A 17143-nucleotide genomic window follows, 5' to 3' on the forward strand; every position below is an offset into this window, starting at 1 on the left:
TGTGTGTGTGTGTGTGTGAGAGAGAGAGAGTGTGTGTGTGTGAGAGAGAGAGAAACGTGCGTGTTGGGGAATCCACCCGCACCCTTTTTGAAACATGAACTGCATTTCCAGAGGGTTTAAAATAGGGTTCATAGGCCAAAACAGCCGGAATGCAGAAAAAAATTCCTTACCATTACTGTCCTACTAGTTTTAACATTGTGGAGAAAAATATGCCTCATGTTTACAAAGAACACTAGAGTAGTACTAATACATGAACCACAATAGCCTTTATGGACGGTCAGATGAAACATGACAGCATCCTCAATATACATATTACTCATGCTCTTCTGATCAAATCAATTCAACAACAATCAAATCAGAAAAAGGCTTCTCATAATTCCCATGTGATACATTTAGCGAATAGCACCATAGTGCGTCTAAGAATCTGATCAGCCATACAGATGATTAACTTCTCCCAGAGGGCAAAACCCACAATCTCATTCTTGAGGTTATGGAAACTATATCATTAATTGGTATCCTAATCACAGCTGTGCAGTTATTATTCCTACCATGTTCAGAGGTACAATACATGTCCGTGTAATTTCCCTGAAATACATGTAAATATAAAACGTGAGTGAGTGAGTTAATATTTAACGTCACATCGGCAATATTTCAGCCATATCGTGACAAATATAAAACGTAAAAGCTAAAGAATAATCTGTGTGTCTGAAAAAGAATCCATCCGGAAAATGAGGCGAAGATAATATGAATGGACCACTGTAAGTTAGTGATGACAACAGGAAGCATGCCCTGCCCTCAATTCAAGAGCAGTATGTAGATCATGTCGCGATTTATGTAACTGTAATGGCGTCATCTGGCTGAGCAATCAACACGCTGATGAAGATGCTTTTTCACAAGCCTTTTTGTACGGCGTTTTGTATGCCGCGTTCCTACAAATGAGTCTGTAACAGAGCAATGTAAATCATCTAGGACACATCGTCGCTTCGCCTACCGAGTACACAATGTGATCATGTATATGTTGTAAAAACGATGCTTTGTGGTGTAGATTGTACATGATTTACCCCAAGCAAGATATTATCATCCAGTACAAACAACAGCTTGTCTTACCCTGTTTATATTAACATGGGGCTACCGTATCTTCTGTCGACATCTACATCTCTTTTTAGTTATTATCGATACTAACACGCTTATTTGCTCATAACCATCACATGAAAAACAAATCTGGTGAAGAAAACACTTTCATCAAGAAATTAAAGTTTGATGAACCACATAGGTCAAAGATATATGTGTAGGCATACGAGGGAACCCACTTCCATTCTCTAGAACAGAAGACAGAAGCAAGAAGAGGAATTCAGCTTATGGTCGCAATCTGTTCTCTTCTTACTATTAACTGACATGTGTTGATGTGGCGTGTCGAAACCCCGTTCCGCAGCACGTACCTGGCAGCACCATGGATGTCTAAATTGAAACATGAAAGCTTCTTAGACGATGGCCATGGTGCGTTACGTTGAACAACTTACGTTGGGAAAAGGGGATTTTTTTTACCTTTGGCTTTGTTGGAGCAGTTATACTGATTACATATTGCTTTCGTACAATTTATTAAAAACAATGTTGTGAATTTCCTGCTGTTTCCTTCGTCATTTGTAAAGAGTTGGATGTGTCGAAGTTTCGTTAGTCTCGATCTTCTAAATGTAAAGATTGAATAGTCGACGTTAACTCAGATGATGATGCTTTAACATACGGTGTAACACGTTTAAAAGAAAATATTATGGTAACTGAAGGAAACAGTTTTAATGTTTACTATAAGTCAGGAAGGTTGAGTTATTTTATTGTCAAAAACAAAACTGTTCAACAATGTAGGCCTTTATAGGATCTTTTCGTTCTTTCAGATTCCATCATGTACGTAAGGGTGAAGTATTTAATTTTAGCCCGACAGTGTCGGCGCTTTGTTATCAAAAGGTTCACACATCGCACCCAAGTGCCTTCTAGAATAATCTGATATCCCCAAAGTCAACTACAGTACACCGAAACACATTACCTCGGGGATGGAAACATCACAACCATTAGTGAGAACCTGCACAATGTTAATGTGAAGCTAATGACAATTCAATATACATTATTTACAAATAATAGAAATGAATGTTACACTTACTCAAAAACAGATAATATTGAAATAGACACATTTTGATAATCGTGGCTTTAAACATAACCAACCAGGTCACAAGAACTCTCACAAAAGTCGACATTTAGTTCACGAAGTCTTGTAGTTTTAATACATAGTACTCAATACACATACAGGTTTTCGACGATACACGCTAACATTGTACACAGTCTAGAGTCACCAGTGTGGGGACCACCTTGTAAACAAAATAAACTCACCTTCTTTTTCATGGCTTGAAACATCCTGGGGTGATTATGCGACTGACCCCAAAACGAGAAGGGTCAACTCCTTAAAGCCACTCTAACAGAATGGTAAACGAGTACACTTAAAGGTAGGTATCCGCTTTGGAGGAACACCTGTCTCTAGGAATCTGCTAGGTGAGTCGATGGGGTTGAATGTTAACGTTTACCGTTGCATTATGCAATCTGGCCAAACATACTAAGAGGAGCCTAGACCAGCTCACTCGCGCATACTAGGGGAGCATCGTTTACAATGTCACGGAATACATGAGGCGTACAGCCGAAGTGACTACACACTGGAGGGTGCCGCTTGTCAGAGGAACGCTAGTGTTATTTTTCCCGTCTCTGATATAGATATCGTTGTCATCACAATGTTCTCACCAAATACATATGCCGAGTATGCTGCTTAGACTTGCTTACAGCATTTTAATGGTGTAGACACAATTCAAAATCATTCATAAAAATTATTTCAGTCTGGTATTTATATGTTTTTCTTTCTCTACATCCAGTTTACAAATAAGTTTGATCGATTCCATAGGTATGCAATATGAACATAACGTTAAACATTGTTAAAACAGTTATAGACTTGCGTGGGCTTCTAAACAAACATTGTATATCCACAGTAGGCCACCTGTACACAATATACAGTACTAGCTGGAAGTGTTCATGGTATTTAGAAATAATATACAACAGCCTTGCGTACCCATACTAATTCTATACGCGAGGTACTGACAATTTGCTGGGCATACACACCAATGGTAGTCCATACCACACATTCCTCGTGCTATCTTTCAATGATCATATGTAGGTGATGTCACTGTCTGTAGACACACTGCATTTGCTACCACGACTTAATAGATTCTGTTTGATGCATATTTTCAAACCATTACCCCACCGATGCTAACACACATCCGTCGAAAGATCACGAAAGTCATAATACTATTTATAGAACAGGATTCTAGACATGCCCAGATCAGCAGTTGAATAGCTTTTTTATTGCAGTAGTGAATATCTGAGATTTTGATCTCCGGAATCTTTGTAAATAGCAATAAACATGTGTTTTAGTTATATACTTATCCATGGCGTTCATTTAGACAGTCTGCTTCTGTGAAAACATCCATTGCAATGATTAAAAATATATTGAACCTGTAGTTAATTTGAAAAAATGATCGTTACCAGATTTCCTCTGCCTTGATGCTGACTTTTAGGTATCTCGTTAAATGTTGTTTTTATATTGCAGATGATACTCATATTTCTATGTAGTTCGTAGCAAATGTACTATACATGTATATACACCTGCAGGCTTGGTTGTACTGGAACCTAGACAGCAATGGTAGATGATCCAATGTGGTACACGTGTGTGTATTATTGCAAACCAAAGCCATAACTATCTCATAATCCCAATGAAGGGGAAAATGTTTGTTTACGATAGAATGTTATTTCACTGACGTTTTTGACACATATACTTTTAATATGAAAGGGGGTGAGACGAAATGGGGTGTAACGCAGCTCTCAAGGTCACCGCGGGGTTAATGTGCGTGTGATGGTATGAAGCGGAAGGGAATAGAACCCCAACCTTCCACTCTTCGAACAGACACACTATCCACTGGCCCATTGAGCAAGAAACAGACAGGAACGTTTTGGAAACATCTGTTTCCAGACGGCCAAACTCTTAGGTCAACAATTTTCATTTGTTAAAGATGAATCGGAATTCGAGTATTGTCTTGAACTAATTATCATTTTCAAAGTAATATCAGCCCGAATTATTTTATCTAAAGTACCAAGTAAATAATCTCCCATGGATGGGAGAGCTTTGGTTGAGATTTCTGTGAGTCGGTCTTGTGCGTATTTCGCCGTTTAGCAATCAACATGAGGTGCATGAACACATCATGGTAAAGTCATATGTAATATTCCTCCTTTTGTTACACGTGGCATGGAGAAGCCAGATGCGAGTTTCCTGACAACATGACACGTTTGACGAGTCAATCATCTACTTCCAGTTCTGCCAAACTTCTGTACCTCACGGTCTGTCAATCACGCGGGAAGGACACAGGTAATCTCCAGAGACGTGTTACCGTTACCTCCTAAGACTCATATTCCGACTGTGCATGCATTGTTCACCCACGCGAGACGGACAAAGTGTTTCCTTCAGAAGAAACGTCAGGAAATATAACCAACGGAAATAAAGTGAGAGAAATAATTGCGGATAATGAATTTTCAGTATGCGTTGACGTACTGTAGGAAAAGTACACAGTCATTTGGAGTAGTTCTTCTGCCTTATGAGATGATTAATTATGTTTCTCTTCACAAGTAAACACATTCTCGGTAAAACATGAAACACGTGGAAGTCAATAGAAGTAGGTCATGACACCTACTCTTATGAACACCTGGTGTCATATATCACTGAAAGGACTGCTAATCATCTCGGATTTAATTGGCTTGAAGAAGTTTTGTGCTACTATATTTTTGTTTTGAAGCAACAGAGTAACAATGAATTGAATTAAATGGACTCTTCATGGAAGCTTTTTTTTACATTAACTGTATAAAATTACATAAGGGCCAGGAAATGAATCAAATATTATTGCGTAAAATATCTAAAACAAAAGGCGGTTTGCTCTCACAAATGAAATGATGTAGTAAATGATAAATACTATTTTTTCATAGTTAAAAGTTTTTGCATTAAAATCATGTTATCTCACCAAACCTATTCATAACTAACGATTATCAACTTACTTTTATGTTCCTTTCAAAGAAATATCCCCACTAGTTGAAGACACGTTATTTCCCCTTGTTGTCTCAACAACGTTATTTCCCCTTGTTGTCTCAACAGTCAACAAAACATATCTAGGGCTGTACTTTGTTGAGGCAAAACAATATGGAAACTGGGGCATGCCAGTGATTACTTGACAAAGTTTTTCAGTACAGTTATGCCGCATGGTGTAAGATTCAGTAAGGGAAATGGGTTACTCAGTTTTGTAGGAAGTATGGGATAAGGACGAGTCACACCAATGTGTGTGTATATATCTTTGCGCAACTATACACAACGACTTGAGAAATAGTTGATGGATGAACACTTAAAAGCAACGGCCTAAAACGTTTACATGTGCACAATGTAAACGTCATGCTGTAATAGAAGAAAGTACACACTCGACAATGGTGTCGTGTCGATAATACGTTTTCAATACTTAATACAATGTATACCGTGACGCGTTTGGAGTCCGGATGGAATTGGTTCCAAGTACAAAGTATCGTAAGATGCAACTTAATGGAGTATAAGGTCGGATTCAGTTCATTGATTGACTGAGTTATCGAAACCCGATTATAAGGTCGGATTCAGTTCATTGATTGGCTGAGTTATCGAAACCCGATGACGTGGACTGGTGATCATAATATCCACCATCAGGTTTGTCTGGCCTTTGACACATTTGCTCACCGTCCGCCATAAAAGTAGCTGGACCACTCACTCATTCCACTTTTGATATTACTGAAAGACAAACCATTCCTGCTTGACAACGGTAAAATAATCTGTATCGACGCACTCACGAAATGAAATAAGTTTGTCAATATATTGTTCTGAATATATGAGCAATAGGTTCCGTACCCTTATTGAATGCAGTCGAAATAAGGAATGTTATATGAATGAACAACGCCTCCTTTGTTTACAGTTAGGATCCACGTTTTGGTGTAGATTCTAACACCGTATTCAAGCAAGTGAGGTACATAACAGTGTAGGGAGGCATACATACAGACATAAAGTAGTGTTTTGCAATAGAGCACAGAAGCCTGTTAAGTACACGCTACAGAAGATCTACGGCAAATCAGGTTCTTACAAATGAAGTCAGTCGTGTATGAAATACAGGAGGCTTATGTCTGATTGGAGTGTTTGATGAGTTAGTGGTACAGCTGCCATTTCAAACATCGATATGTAATTGTTAGAATCAGACGTCCTGGTTTTATAAGTACTGCACATCACTCTTCCTGTTTGATGTACGTATGTTGGGAACACTATCTCTATGTTTTCATGAGTCGATTAACAAAGTCCTTAGTACAGTCACGCAAAGTCAAATCAATCAATACTGAATAATACATCCATATACTAAACATTACTAATCTAATAGCTTTTTTAATGTGATCTTAATACATATTTCATCACACATAAACAGTAAGTATTTGTGGGTCAGTGTTTCATTTGTGACTATGGATTAAGTTCTCATCAAGGTAAATAATTAATTCACAAAGAGCACGGATTAGGCCAAGTGATCAATATCTATATATATGTCAAGTACCTATTGACAGATATAATCCTTCCTTGATCAACAGAGTGTCGTTTACGACTACTATTAGTACCTGACTAGGAAACGCTTAACCCATATATCATTAGTTAATTAATTCTGTACTTATTACAAACAAAACATATTTGTCATATGTGAAGCGTGAATGTCAGGGGGTACATAGATATAGACACTGAATTACGTACATCATAGCCCTCCTGTTCCAAGTTTCCCATTTGTCTAGAATAGGAGGCAGTACGTTCTGGGTAACGATCAATGAATCTCAAACACAATAGGTCCGAAGCATCCATTAAATGGTATGGTATTGATCTGTTTGATTTGGTAATTAAGAGACATTACAACATTCGCGATTGACACAACCTCGCTTTTGATGTGAAGTCAGATAGGATTTGTATGATTACTTGACAAACCCAAGTTGCAATATGCCTTGATTTTATATGAATGTAATTGATTACACAAAGGGTTCAATTTTCAAACCACCTTTTTGAAAAGAGGAAGTGTGGGATAAAATTCTGGTAACTGAAAAATAAATACGCCCATAAATGAATGATAATTTGTCCTGGCAATGAGATTATATTTACACAAGTTCACGGACAATAATTTAGCTTTCGATTTCATTGCTGTTTTGAGTGACGTATGAGTGACCATTAAAGTTACTGGAGTACACCTGACATCCTTCATTCTTTGCTGGTGATTCGTGAATATGCATGTGCTATGGCCATATCGTGATGTAAAATTTTGGTAGAGATTTTTGTGAGAATGGACATGGTTTGTCGTTTGAAAATCAGGGGTGATGTGTTAATTTGGTATCGGCAAAGAATTACCAACCGGGGTCTCGATCCACAAAGCGTTCGTATCGCTACGTCCTTCGTAAGCAGAGGGTACGCAACAGGTCGTAACGTTACGAATGCTTTGTTAATCCGGACCCAGTTATATAAAAGTGATTATCATGTAAGGGACATGTGCTCACGAAGGGCAGTTCCTTGTAGGATTCTGAAGGTAATCCTATGTATGGATCATTGTCATGTTACAAAGACATGACAACAAACGTGTAATTGGCAACCTTAGACAGGAACCTCACTGAAGTCAAGCTAACGCCTGAATCATGATGAATATATTGCCAATAACACAACCCGTATTTCGGGTGACACCTTGCGGAACGGCATCCCATTCTGCCTGAAGCTTGGTGTAATTGCTGCAGATTCTGTTGCCGTGATGGCCGTTGACGTGAACGTCTGGCTTGCTCATCTGACAGATGTTCATTTGGGTTGAGATTGGAGAGCACCTGCGTTACGGTGTTTTCTGTGCTTGCAGGGAATGAGTACAGACTCGTGTGGTGTGGGGACTAGCATTGTCATGCTGAAAACTGGCGCCTAGTGCTTGCAGGCTCGGGGACAACGTGGACACATAAGATACCATCACTATAACGCATATCGGATAGTTTGTTCTGGATAAGATAATTATTATAGGATATTTATATAGCGCACATATCCACGCACTAGTGCATGCTCAAGGCGCTGGTATTTTTTTCCCTCGATCATTGGATGTCAATATCAACTGCACATCGTATTAGCAATCTCAACTCCCTGGGGAGTATACAACTCTTGCTGCCACTAGGCGCACCGAGTTATTGTGGCTGTAAGATCTGTAAGACGCCGCAACAAACGGCATGACACTTCGGATCCGTTGACCTGTTGCACGCCACATGTAGAATAAAGCTAGCTTTCGCGGCGATACACATGAATCCACCCATCTCTCCTTTGAAGAGGAAAACCGGATTTGCCACAACGCCAGGCAAACGTTGGGGAAGTCACTGGTTATGTAACCGGGGAATGTAGCCGTTGAAGTCATTTTTTTTTAAATTCTGAAGTACGACGTTAAACCCCATTTCACCTCACCTCACCACGTGAAATTGCTAAAAAAACAACCAATCGTAATATTGCCAATTATACCGTCCTGAGACTTTTTATCGGGAATAAATGTGCAGTTTAATTTAATAGGTCACTGCAACGTGGAATACTTTTCACCCACGAATGTCATTTCTGAAAATATTGTCACCTTCTATGTTTGTTATTTTGTGGGTTATTTTTATTTTTATTTTATTTTATTTTATTTATTGATTTATTTGTTTGGGGTGTGTGTGCGAGTATATACAACAACAGAGGGTAACTGCTCAACTGTTGTGTGTCATTATGTAAATTATATGTGCTTGTATACAGCAATACTGATGCATCTTAATAGTGAAAACGGTCTATTTGTAAAACGGTGACGTACTGATTTCTTACTAATCACTAATCACTTGCGGATCTTCTTCGTTTTCAACATTCCCGCTGAATCTGGAATAAAAGGGGTAGGTTTTCTCCAAAGCAAATAGTGAGTTAGACGTTCATTACAGACAACATGAACCTCTTCGTGAACGTGTATTTTCAGTATGTTGTTGGAATTCATAATATACAAATTTAAGTATTATATGGATGAAAATATGGACTATTAAATACTTTTATATTGAAAACTGGGGTGGTCCTTAACCCTTTGTGTATTGAGTATGCTTAGTTCGTCCTTCATGGGACTAGTAGATCTTCTGAGAGAATAAACAGAAATTCCTCCCCTGAATGACTAGCTAAATGTCAACAAATATGTATTTTCGTATACGCTCGGTGTTCATATATCTCGTGGTTCGTTCCAACTGCTGGATAGAGTTTTAGGCATACAACAAAAGCGATGGGCTTTTTACACAAGCCCATTTCAAGTGAAATTAAAAAGACATCACTGACACATTTAAATCGAATTTTGATTGTTAAAACGCTACCTATGTAACTCAGAAGATTGTCCAGGCTGGTTTGTCTTTTTCTGTTCGTCAATTCGCTTTCGCGTCCCACGCCCGGCGATGACACTAGCATTGTTTGTTGTGGGAAAGGAGATGATGTGACGTTTTCCTTCTTGAATATGTAACATATTTACACTTTTACACATGTAACGCCATTCAAAAGATTTATAATAACTTATATAACTTCGGCATTTCTCTTTTTCATGTGTTTTCTAACTCCTCACTGTTGACATGGTGTGGTGACTCCAACGAATTCAAACAGCATAGACGTATACCACACATGACTGTACATTTACAGTGGGACTGTGTTTGGGCAGAGGGTTATGTAAGATCGGAATTTTCAGCGTTGAGAAGGAACAAAAACCTTCTGAATATAATAAATACGCTCTTTTTCATACGGAATGCGGTTACATGTTAATGTTGGCGTTACTGATATAAACGATGCAAATCCCAATTTTCAATTGCATGTTGCGCCAATGGTTTTCTCAGTGAGTGAGTGAGTGAGAGAGATTAGTTTCACGCCGCTTTTAGCAATATTGCAGCAATATCACGGCGGCGGACACCAGAAATGGGCTTCACAAATCGAACCCGGGTCTTCGGCGTGACGAGCCATCGCTTTAACCACGAGGTTACACCACCGCCTATGGTTTTCTCAGATGAACGATTGACTAGCCTTTGCGTTTGTTTATGACGGGTGCCAGGATACGCTCATCTTCCCGCGAGCACCTGGTAACATCACTATAACATACATGCTCATGATATAGTCGGAATCGTATGATCGACCCTTCTTTGTTTATGGACGTGGGAGTGGTTTGGTCGCTGCTATATACGTGAACTCAATACACCACCCATTGATAGATGACTACGTTAAGAGATGTGATGGGTCGACATAATCAAGAATATGTATCGTCATCCAAGACCGTTGTCTAGAGGCTACGACAATCGAGGATGTTAACAAAACCCTTGGCCTAAAATATAATCCCAACAAACAACAAACATCATCCACTTTCACTTTAAATATGGTCAGCTTCCACTTGAAAGAGAAATGTACCTTCCCATTTGTACAAATAACATGGAACAAACGATTAACAAATAACTTTTGTCTACTACCCATGTTTTCCCCTTGGCTGAAACCCTTGGCGCCTGTAGCGAGAATCCTCAACAATTCAGCCGGTTGTTATTCCAGTTTGAAATAAAAGACAGAAACCTCCCGGAGAGCAGCACGGAAATTTGAGCTACAGGTAACTGGTTCAAATATTCCGACTGATCCGTCGGGACATGGTGCGGACAGGAATCTCTTTCTTCTTACCCCATCCTCTCAACCTAGCCGCACATGCTCAGTCTTTGCTTAAACAAACCGCATTGCACAGTGCGCAGCTTCTCCAAGGGAGGTAACTCGACTCCTTCAAGAATACCACCGACACGGAGCCAGGCCATTTCAAATGAATATGTTCATACATCTTTAGATTTAGGTTGTATATAGTCTAAATACCTACTGAAAAACATACCTTATCAGTGCCATTGGCTTTGTCGATTTGAAATATATTAAATTTGTTCTAAATTTGTCTCACTATGAATACTTTATGTATTGGATGGACCTTAGTATATTTGTAAAATCCATTGGGGTCTTTTGTCTTTTGGTGTGGCACATAACAGTGATGTAATATTACGAGGTTGTACATTGATTGTTGAAAGTGAAGGATAGCTATGATAATCACAAACTCTTTTATTCCATTTTTGTTGTAAACCAAGATTAGCCCTGAATATAAAATCTAGCGTAAGCATTTGGTTTGCCTTAAAGGCAGTATTTGTCGCAGTCATTCACTGCAAACATTAATGACAACGGTTCGCAATGCTGCTCAGGCCAGTCAAGACAAATAAAACATCGGATTATGACGAAGCTTCATCTAAGCACATGATACGAGTAGACAAAGTCATTTGAATCGAAACAGTGTGGCCGGATGTGGCTTGCTGCTACTGCCTTCAATTACTTCCTTCATCACGTGGAGCTGTTCTGGCCGGATTATCGAGGTTTCAGTGTTTGAGATATGGATTAATGAGTGAGTAAGTGAGTGAGTGAGTTTGGTTTTACGCCGCTTTTAGCAATATTCCAGCAATATCAGGGGACACCAGAAATGGGCTTCACACATTGTACAGGAAGTGTGTGAAATACAGTTTATGTGTGCGTTTGGATTAATGAATTAACTCACTCACTCACAACTTCACCGTAATTTGAATATTTGTAAGAAACGCTAAACTAGGCATACCTACATTAAAATTGACTTCAGAACATTTTCGTGAAATCCATACGCGTATCAATAATCAAGTTCCTGAAAGGCACTTAGAAGTTGGATGAAAATAAATACATGACCCGATTTATTGATAACAACTTCTTTTGATTCTTTATCATGACGGCTAATATTTGCTCCTTCATCGGGTGAATGGTCCATCATTCATCATTCACACCTGATGAAGGAGGAAGAACTAGCTCTGAAACATCGTGATAAAGACTAAAAAGAAGTTGTCATACATAAAACGTGCCATGTATTCACGTATCGATATTCTCTGGATAATAGCACGCTACCCAGTCGAACGTCTAAACATTCCTGTGTTCCCGCGTTACCCATGCTACCTTCATGTCAGTACCGGCCAACCCGCACGCTCACACAGGCAATCGGAGTTTAAGGAGCCGCGTAAACCTGATGAGAAAGTATCGACAATAAAAAATACATTTTTCAAATATGTTTGTCATTACCTTGTATTTCTAGCGAAAGATAACGCAACGTTATGATCAAACGTCGATAGTTCACACGTGCCGTCGGGCAAAAACGGCAGATTGGCCTGCAGATGAATGTTTAACTGTGAGGAGGGGCGTTTTAAGTGTCTTCCTGCAAGCCAGTTTTGAGGAATGGACTCTTTTTAAAATGAATGTTACAAGAAAAGAATATAATTATATAAAAAATTCTACAAGTTCCTGTTTTTCAACACTTTCATTTTGGGCAATATTTACATCAGGATAACGTTCACGCTGGTTCCAAATAAACAGTGGGAGGAACCTATTTCATATGAAGTATCAAGTGAATTCGTAACACATGTTAACTTATAGCGAGGTGTAGCGCAGGTCATCAGAGCAATGAATAGCCAGACATGCTTTGAATTCCTGACTGCATTATAGCGTCTGAACGCACGCAATGGGAGAGCAATGGCTACAGAAATATCACTTCCGCGTTGACTATGCTACAGACTGAATGCAAGTGAATAATATATATGCAATGTAATATGGTCTATTTATACGTTACGGTCCCTTCACAAGAACTCAAATCGATTTTGGGTCGATTGTGAATGTGAATTACAAAATTTAATAACATAATTCTAATAATAATTAACGCTTAAATATAAATACGGTTAATTGCCTAAATTATTACACATTGTCTTACCCGGAAATGGGCATCGCAATATTTTTACCAATGTGTTATATTGATGATAATGATATCTTATGGGATTATTAGCGAATTAACTATATTTCTGTAACCCGCATTTCAGTGCCCCTTTATGTTAAATCAAAGTTAAGGCTAGAAAAGCGATTGCATTATCTCCATATCCATGTAGCAATATTGATACAGAATACAACTGATTTTTAGAGTTCGTTAGTTGAACACTGACTCACCGTCACTCAGGATGGGTCAGTCAGAGTTGCGTCCCTTAAGGGCTCCAGGATCCGATGAGCGTGGGTTCGAACCAAGATTCGCACCAGCTTATAGATCTAGATTTCTCAAGGGCTCCAGAATCCTTGTTCTCGTGGGTTACCACATGGGTTATTCTCCGACATGGAACTGATGCTGTCAAGCGGCATAAAATCAGACTCACTCACTCGACCCACCCGAATACTCATGTAAAGTCCATGTGCCGCTGAAGAGACGTCACGACTCCATATTTAATGGGTACATGTTTACTGATGTCATGGATGAAGGACGTTACAATGCTAGTCTTGTTAATTATGACAGTCGACTTTATCGGCATCATGACTTGGCAATAGTGATTGAGTGAGTTTATTTTAAAGCCGCTTTACGCAATATTCCAGCAACATCACAAAGGGGGACACCAAGAATGGGCTTCACACATTGTACCCAAAAGGGGATCGAACCCGGGTATTTGGAGTGACGAGCGAACCCTTTAACAACTAGGCTACCCCACCACCCCCTTACCAATAGTACTTTGGGATGTGATCCGTCTCATTTTACATATATTTCAATGTGATTCAGGAACTATGCAACATAAAACATCTTTGTTTAGCGAAAACGTTTAGCGATGGGTCCAGCGAACAAATGTTCAAATCGTTATTGCTCGATCAGTATACAAGGAGCAATGGCAAACAGTGACGGACGTCCTCGGTGTACAACAACTTCCGAACAGGAAGTCAATGTAATATAGTTCACGTGTGGGTAGCAAATGTGGGCAAGTCGACCAACGTATCTGCCAGTGTAAATACTACAAATAAACAGTGTAGCGGGTAGGCAATGTGTTGTGTTCACCTCCCCACCCCCACATTGAGCGCCTGACCCCACCTCACGGCCGCGCCACCTACACCGTAACCCAATCCCGTCCCCCTGGCTCATATTAGTTTGTTTATTGTCACGTGGTGCCAGCTCAATGCTACATGTTGTTACTTTCACAGAAGGATGAGGAAGATGGTACCGAATTCCTGAACATGTGCCCGATGAACACAGAAGCAAGAATACCATGTCAGCGTGACTATTTAATGTTGAATCAAATACGGTTTAGAATTTCAAAGATTTCAGTTTAGTGGTATTACGTATTGTACAATGACTGGATGAATACAGTTTGTAGTTGATATATTAAAATCGTATTAATTCATTCATTCATTCATTCATTTACCCACCCACCAATCTATCAGTCCATGCATCCATCCATCCAGTCAACCGTTCACGACAAAGCAAGGTTCTTAATCACTTAGATGTGATTTGAACCAGCGTTCATAGAATTCTGGCACAAGGAAGAGACGGAGTTATTTGCAATGACATGTACAACAGATCCCTATTGTAATATACAAAGAATGTCTGAATATGGTTTTACGCCGCTCTAAGCGTCATATCAGCCATATCTAGAAAAATAAGATTGATGTGAATTTCTTAATGATGCGATGTACTAAAGTCATTATTCTTCACAAAAAGAACATTCAGTTTAAATATTTGGAGGGTTCTAATAACATGGTTCATATTTTCGCTATGTTCCTCAGTCAGTATTCTGACAAGAGGATCGGAATCTCTAAGAATAGGTCACCACAGGAGGGCCTGTAATTTACCTAAAGAGAGTAAAAGCGGAGCAGTACCTATATGTATACGACACCACAGCTAAACTGAACGTCGCATGCCCTGGCTTATCTACAGTTGGTTGGTTGGTGGGTGGTTGGTTGGTTTTACGCTGCCCTCAGCAGTATTCCAGCTACATGGCGGTGGTTTGTAAATAATCGAGTCTGGACCTGACAATGCAGTGATCAACAGCATGAGCATCGATTTACGCAATTGGACTCATCTACAGTACTCCTCGTAGGTTCATGTCGACTTCTCACAGGTCATGCAATCTGTGGACCCATCAAGGTCACATAGTTTTGATGATCATTGTATTTTTGACTAATACGCTAGCGCATGTGCTACCATTGAATGTTTTACAAAACTATTAATTTTGTTAGATTATACTGAGCAACTTCATGATTAGAGAGACAAATGGTTGTGGTGTCGTATACACAGTTATTTTTGTCAAATGTCGTACAAAGATTGTTAGTGAGTGAGAGAGTATCAGTTGCGTTTCATGCCGCGTGTCCACTATTTCATTTTAACCACGACTAGGGATGCAACGAAAAGGTTCCATCTAGTATACAACTGCCCGTATTTGAACCCATCGTTTAAAACGCTTTACCCACTGCACTAACACACGCATCGTTGATCAGTCCCGATATACGAACAGTCAAAAACCAAGAGAAAGAAAGACACTAAACTGTGTTGCTGTGAAAACGTACATGAGCGTTTTGATAACGTTAAACGTGATGCTGTGATAAAGTACATGACCGTTTTGATAACGTTAAACATGTTTTTGCTTTAATATGACATATGATAAGGTCATATAAATCTTCCCAATGCTGGAAGTCCATGGAATAGGAGTATTAAGCCGTCATACCACGTCACCCGTTACACACTGCCTACACAACCTAACCTAATAAGCTCGAATAAGTGCATGCTTAACTGATAAAGTTATCAATAATTCAAGTACATTTCATTCAAACACTCAAAATATAATTACGTCTTCTGATACAGGGAACTTATAGATTTACAGGCACAACTTAAAATACACCTCGTTCCGTTTTGGTCAGCTAAAAAACACAATCATGACCAGCTACAAATAAGTTTTCTAAACATAATTAAGAATAAATAATTGAATTAAACAAAAATTCAACGAACCTAACTCTCACAGGCTCTGGCTCGAAGGCTTGCACTCTCTCAACTACTGCATATACATTGGATAATAATGTTCATACACTCAGTTACAAGTTGCAACAGGTATCCAATAAACAAGGGTGTTGAGGGGTTCCGAGCAGCAAGACTGGCAGCAACATCTTGTTAGCATTAAACGCTCGCTGTATAATCCGGGATGATCGCGGAAATAGTGATTGGCTAACTTGGCTAGGTAGGCCATGGAACTCAGGCCGTAAGGCTTGTAATTGGCAAGGTAACAAGTACATATCCTGTACCTGGTAACCACTTCGGACAGGTTTCATACCTGTGTTTGTGAAACGTGGCGGAACGATCTGAGATGCTGTAGGTGCGACCTTCATGCATCGGATCTTCATTACCATCAGCTAGATGCGTAGAAATAAACAGTCGTGCCCGTATCATGGTACTCCTAGTCTCGAACTCTCCTTCCGGATTATCTTTGGGGGCTTTTGTACAATACATATGGACAATGTCCAACAGCATGATTGGCTACTCCAGACATACTTTTAGTCGGACAATTTCACAGTCAACTTTACTTGTGAATTAACGGGATTTTAATATCACCAATGGTTTTGTAACATGTCATATAGGACATTAGTGCAATGGTGATAAAAAGTAATTCTCATTACCTGAGTACTCAACTAACAAAGACATATATATATAAATACACATGCAAAAATTGCCAAATGAGTTTGAATTTATACAATTATAAATCTTCACCCTTACACCAGATAACATGTTAATCGATCAATATTAGTGAGTAAAAGGTGAAGCTGTAAACGCAATTCTAGATAATTAATATTTTGACAGGTATCATTATAAGTTCGGATATTACATTCGCATGTGTCTAAAGGTCGTAAGCGGATTAATACGAACTCAGAAATTGAAACATCAATATAACAGGGTGAGCCTTAATTGCATCCCCGCCAAAGAAATGGAATGAAATGTCAGATGATATATGGGACAGGTTTTATTCCAGAACCAAGACCTCAGCAACTTAAGTAAGCAGGATTACAGAGGTAAGACCAAGGAATATTGATGTCTACTTACGCTCTTCCAGCACCACCAGCGGAAGGAATGGGCGTCGTCCAGGTCGTAGTCATCTGTGGAGTTAG

General features: G+C 39.2%; 1 protein-coding gene across 5 annotated transcripts in view; it reads right to left on the reverse strand.

Annotated features, from left to right (window-relative positions):
• The window catches only part of LOC124259212 (inositol 1,4,5-trisphosphate receptor type 3-like), a 177526-nt gene that overhangs the window by 122795 nt on the left and 37588 nt on the right, over window positions 1-17143 (reverse strand). The window contains exon 1 of one of the 5 annotated variants that reach the window (XM_046693314.1): window positions 2380-2620. The exons of the other annotated variants lie outside the window; for them this stretch is intronic. Within the exon in view, the coding sequence (XP_046549270.1) occupies window positions 2380-2403 (24 nt within the window). The 5' untranslated portion in view covers window positions 2404-2620. Of the gene's footprint in view, window positions 1-2379; window positions 2621-17143 lie in introns of those variants that run through there. 5 annotated transcript variants of the gene reach the window in all.

Source organism: Haliotis rubra, unplaced genomic scaffold (assembly GCF_003918875.1).
Source record: "Haliotis rubra isolate DU_JTF1 unplaced genomic scaffold, ASM391887v1 Scf713, whole genome shotgun sequence".
NCBI lineage: Eukaryota > Metazoa > Mollusca > Gastropoda > Lepetellida > Haliotidae > Haliotis > Haliotis rubra.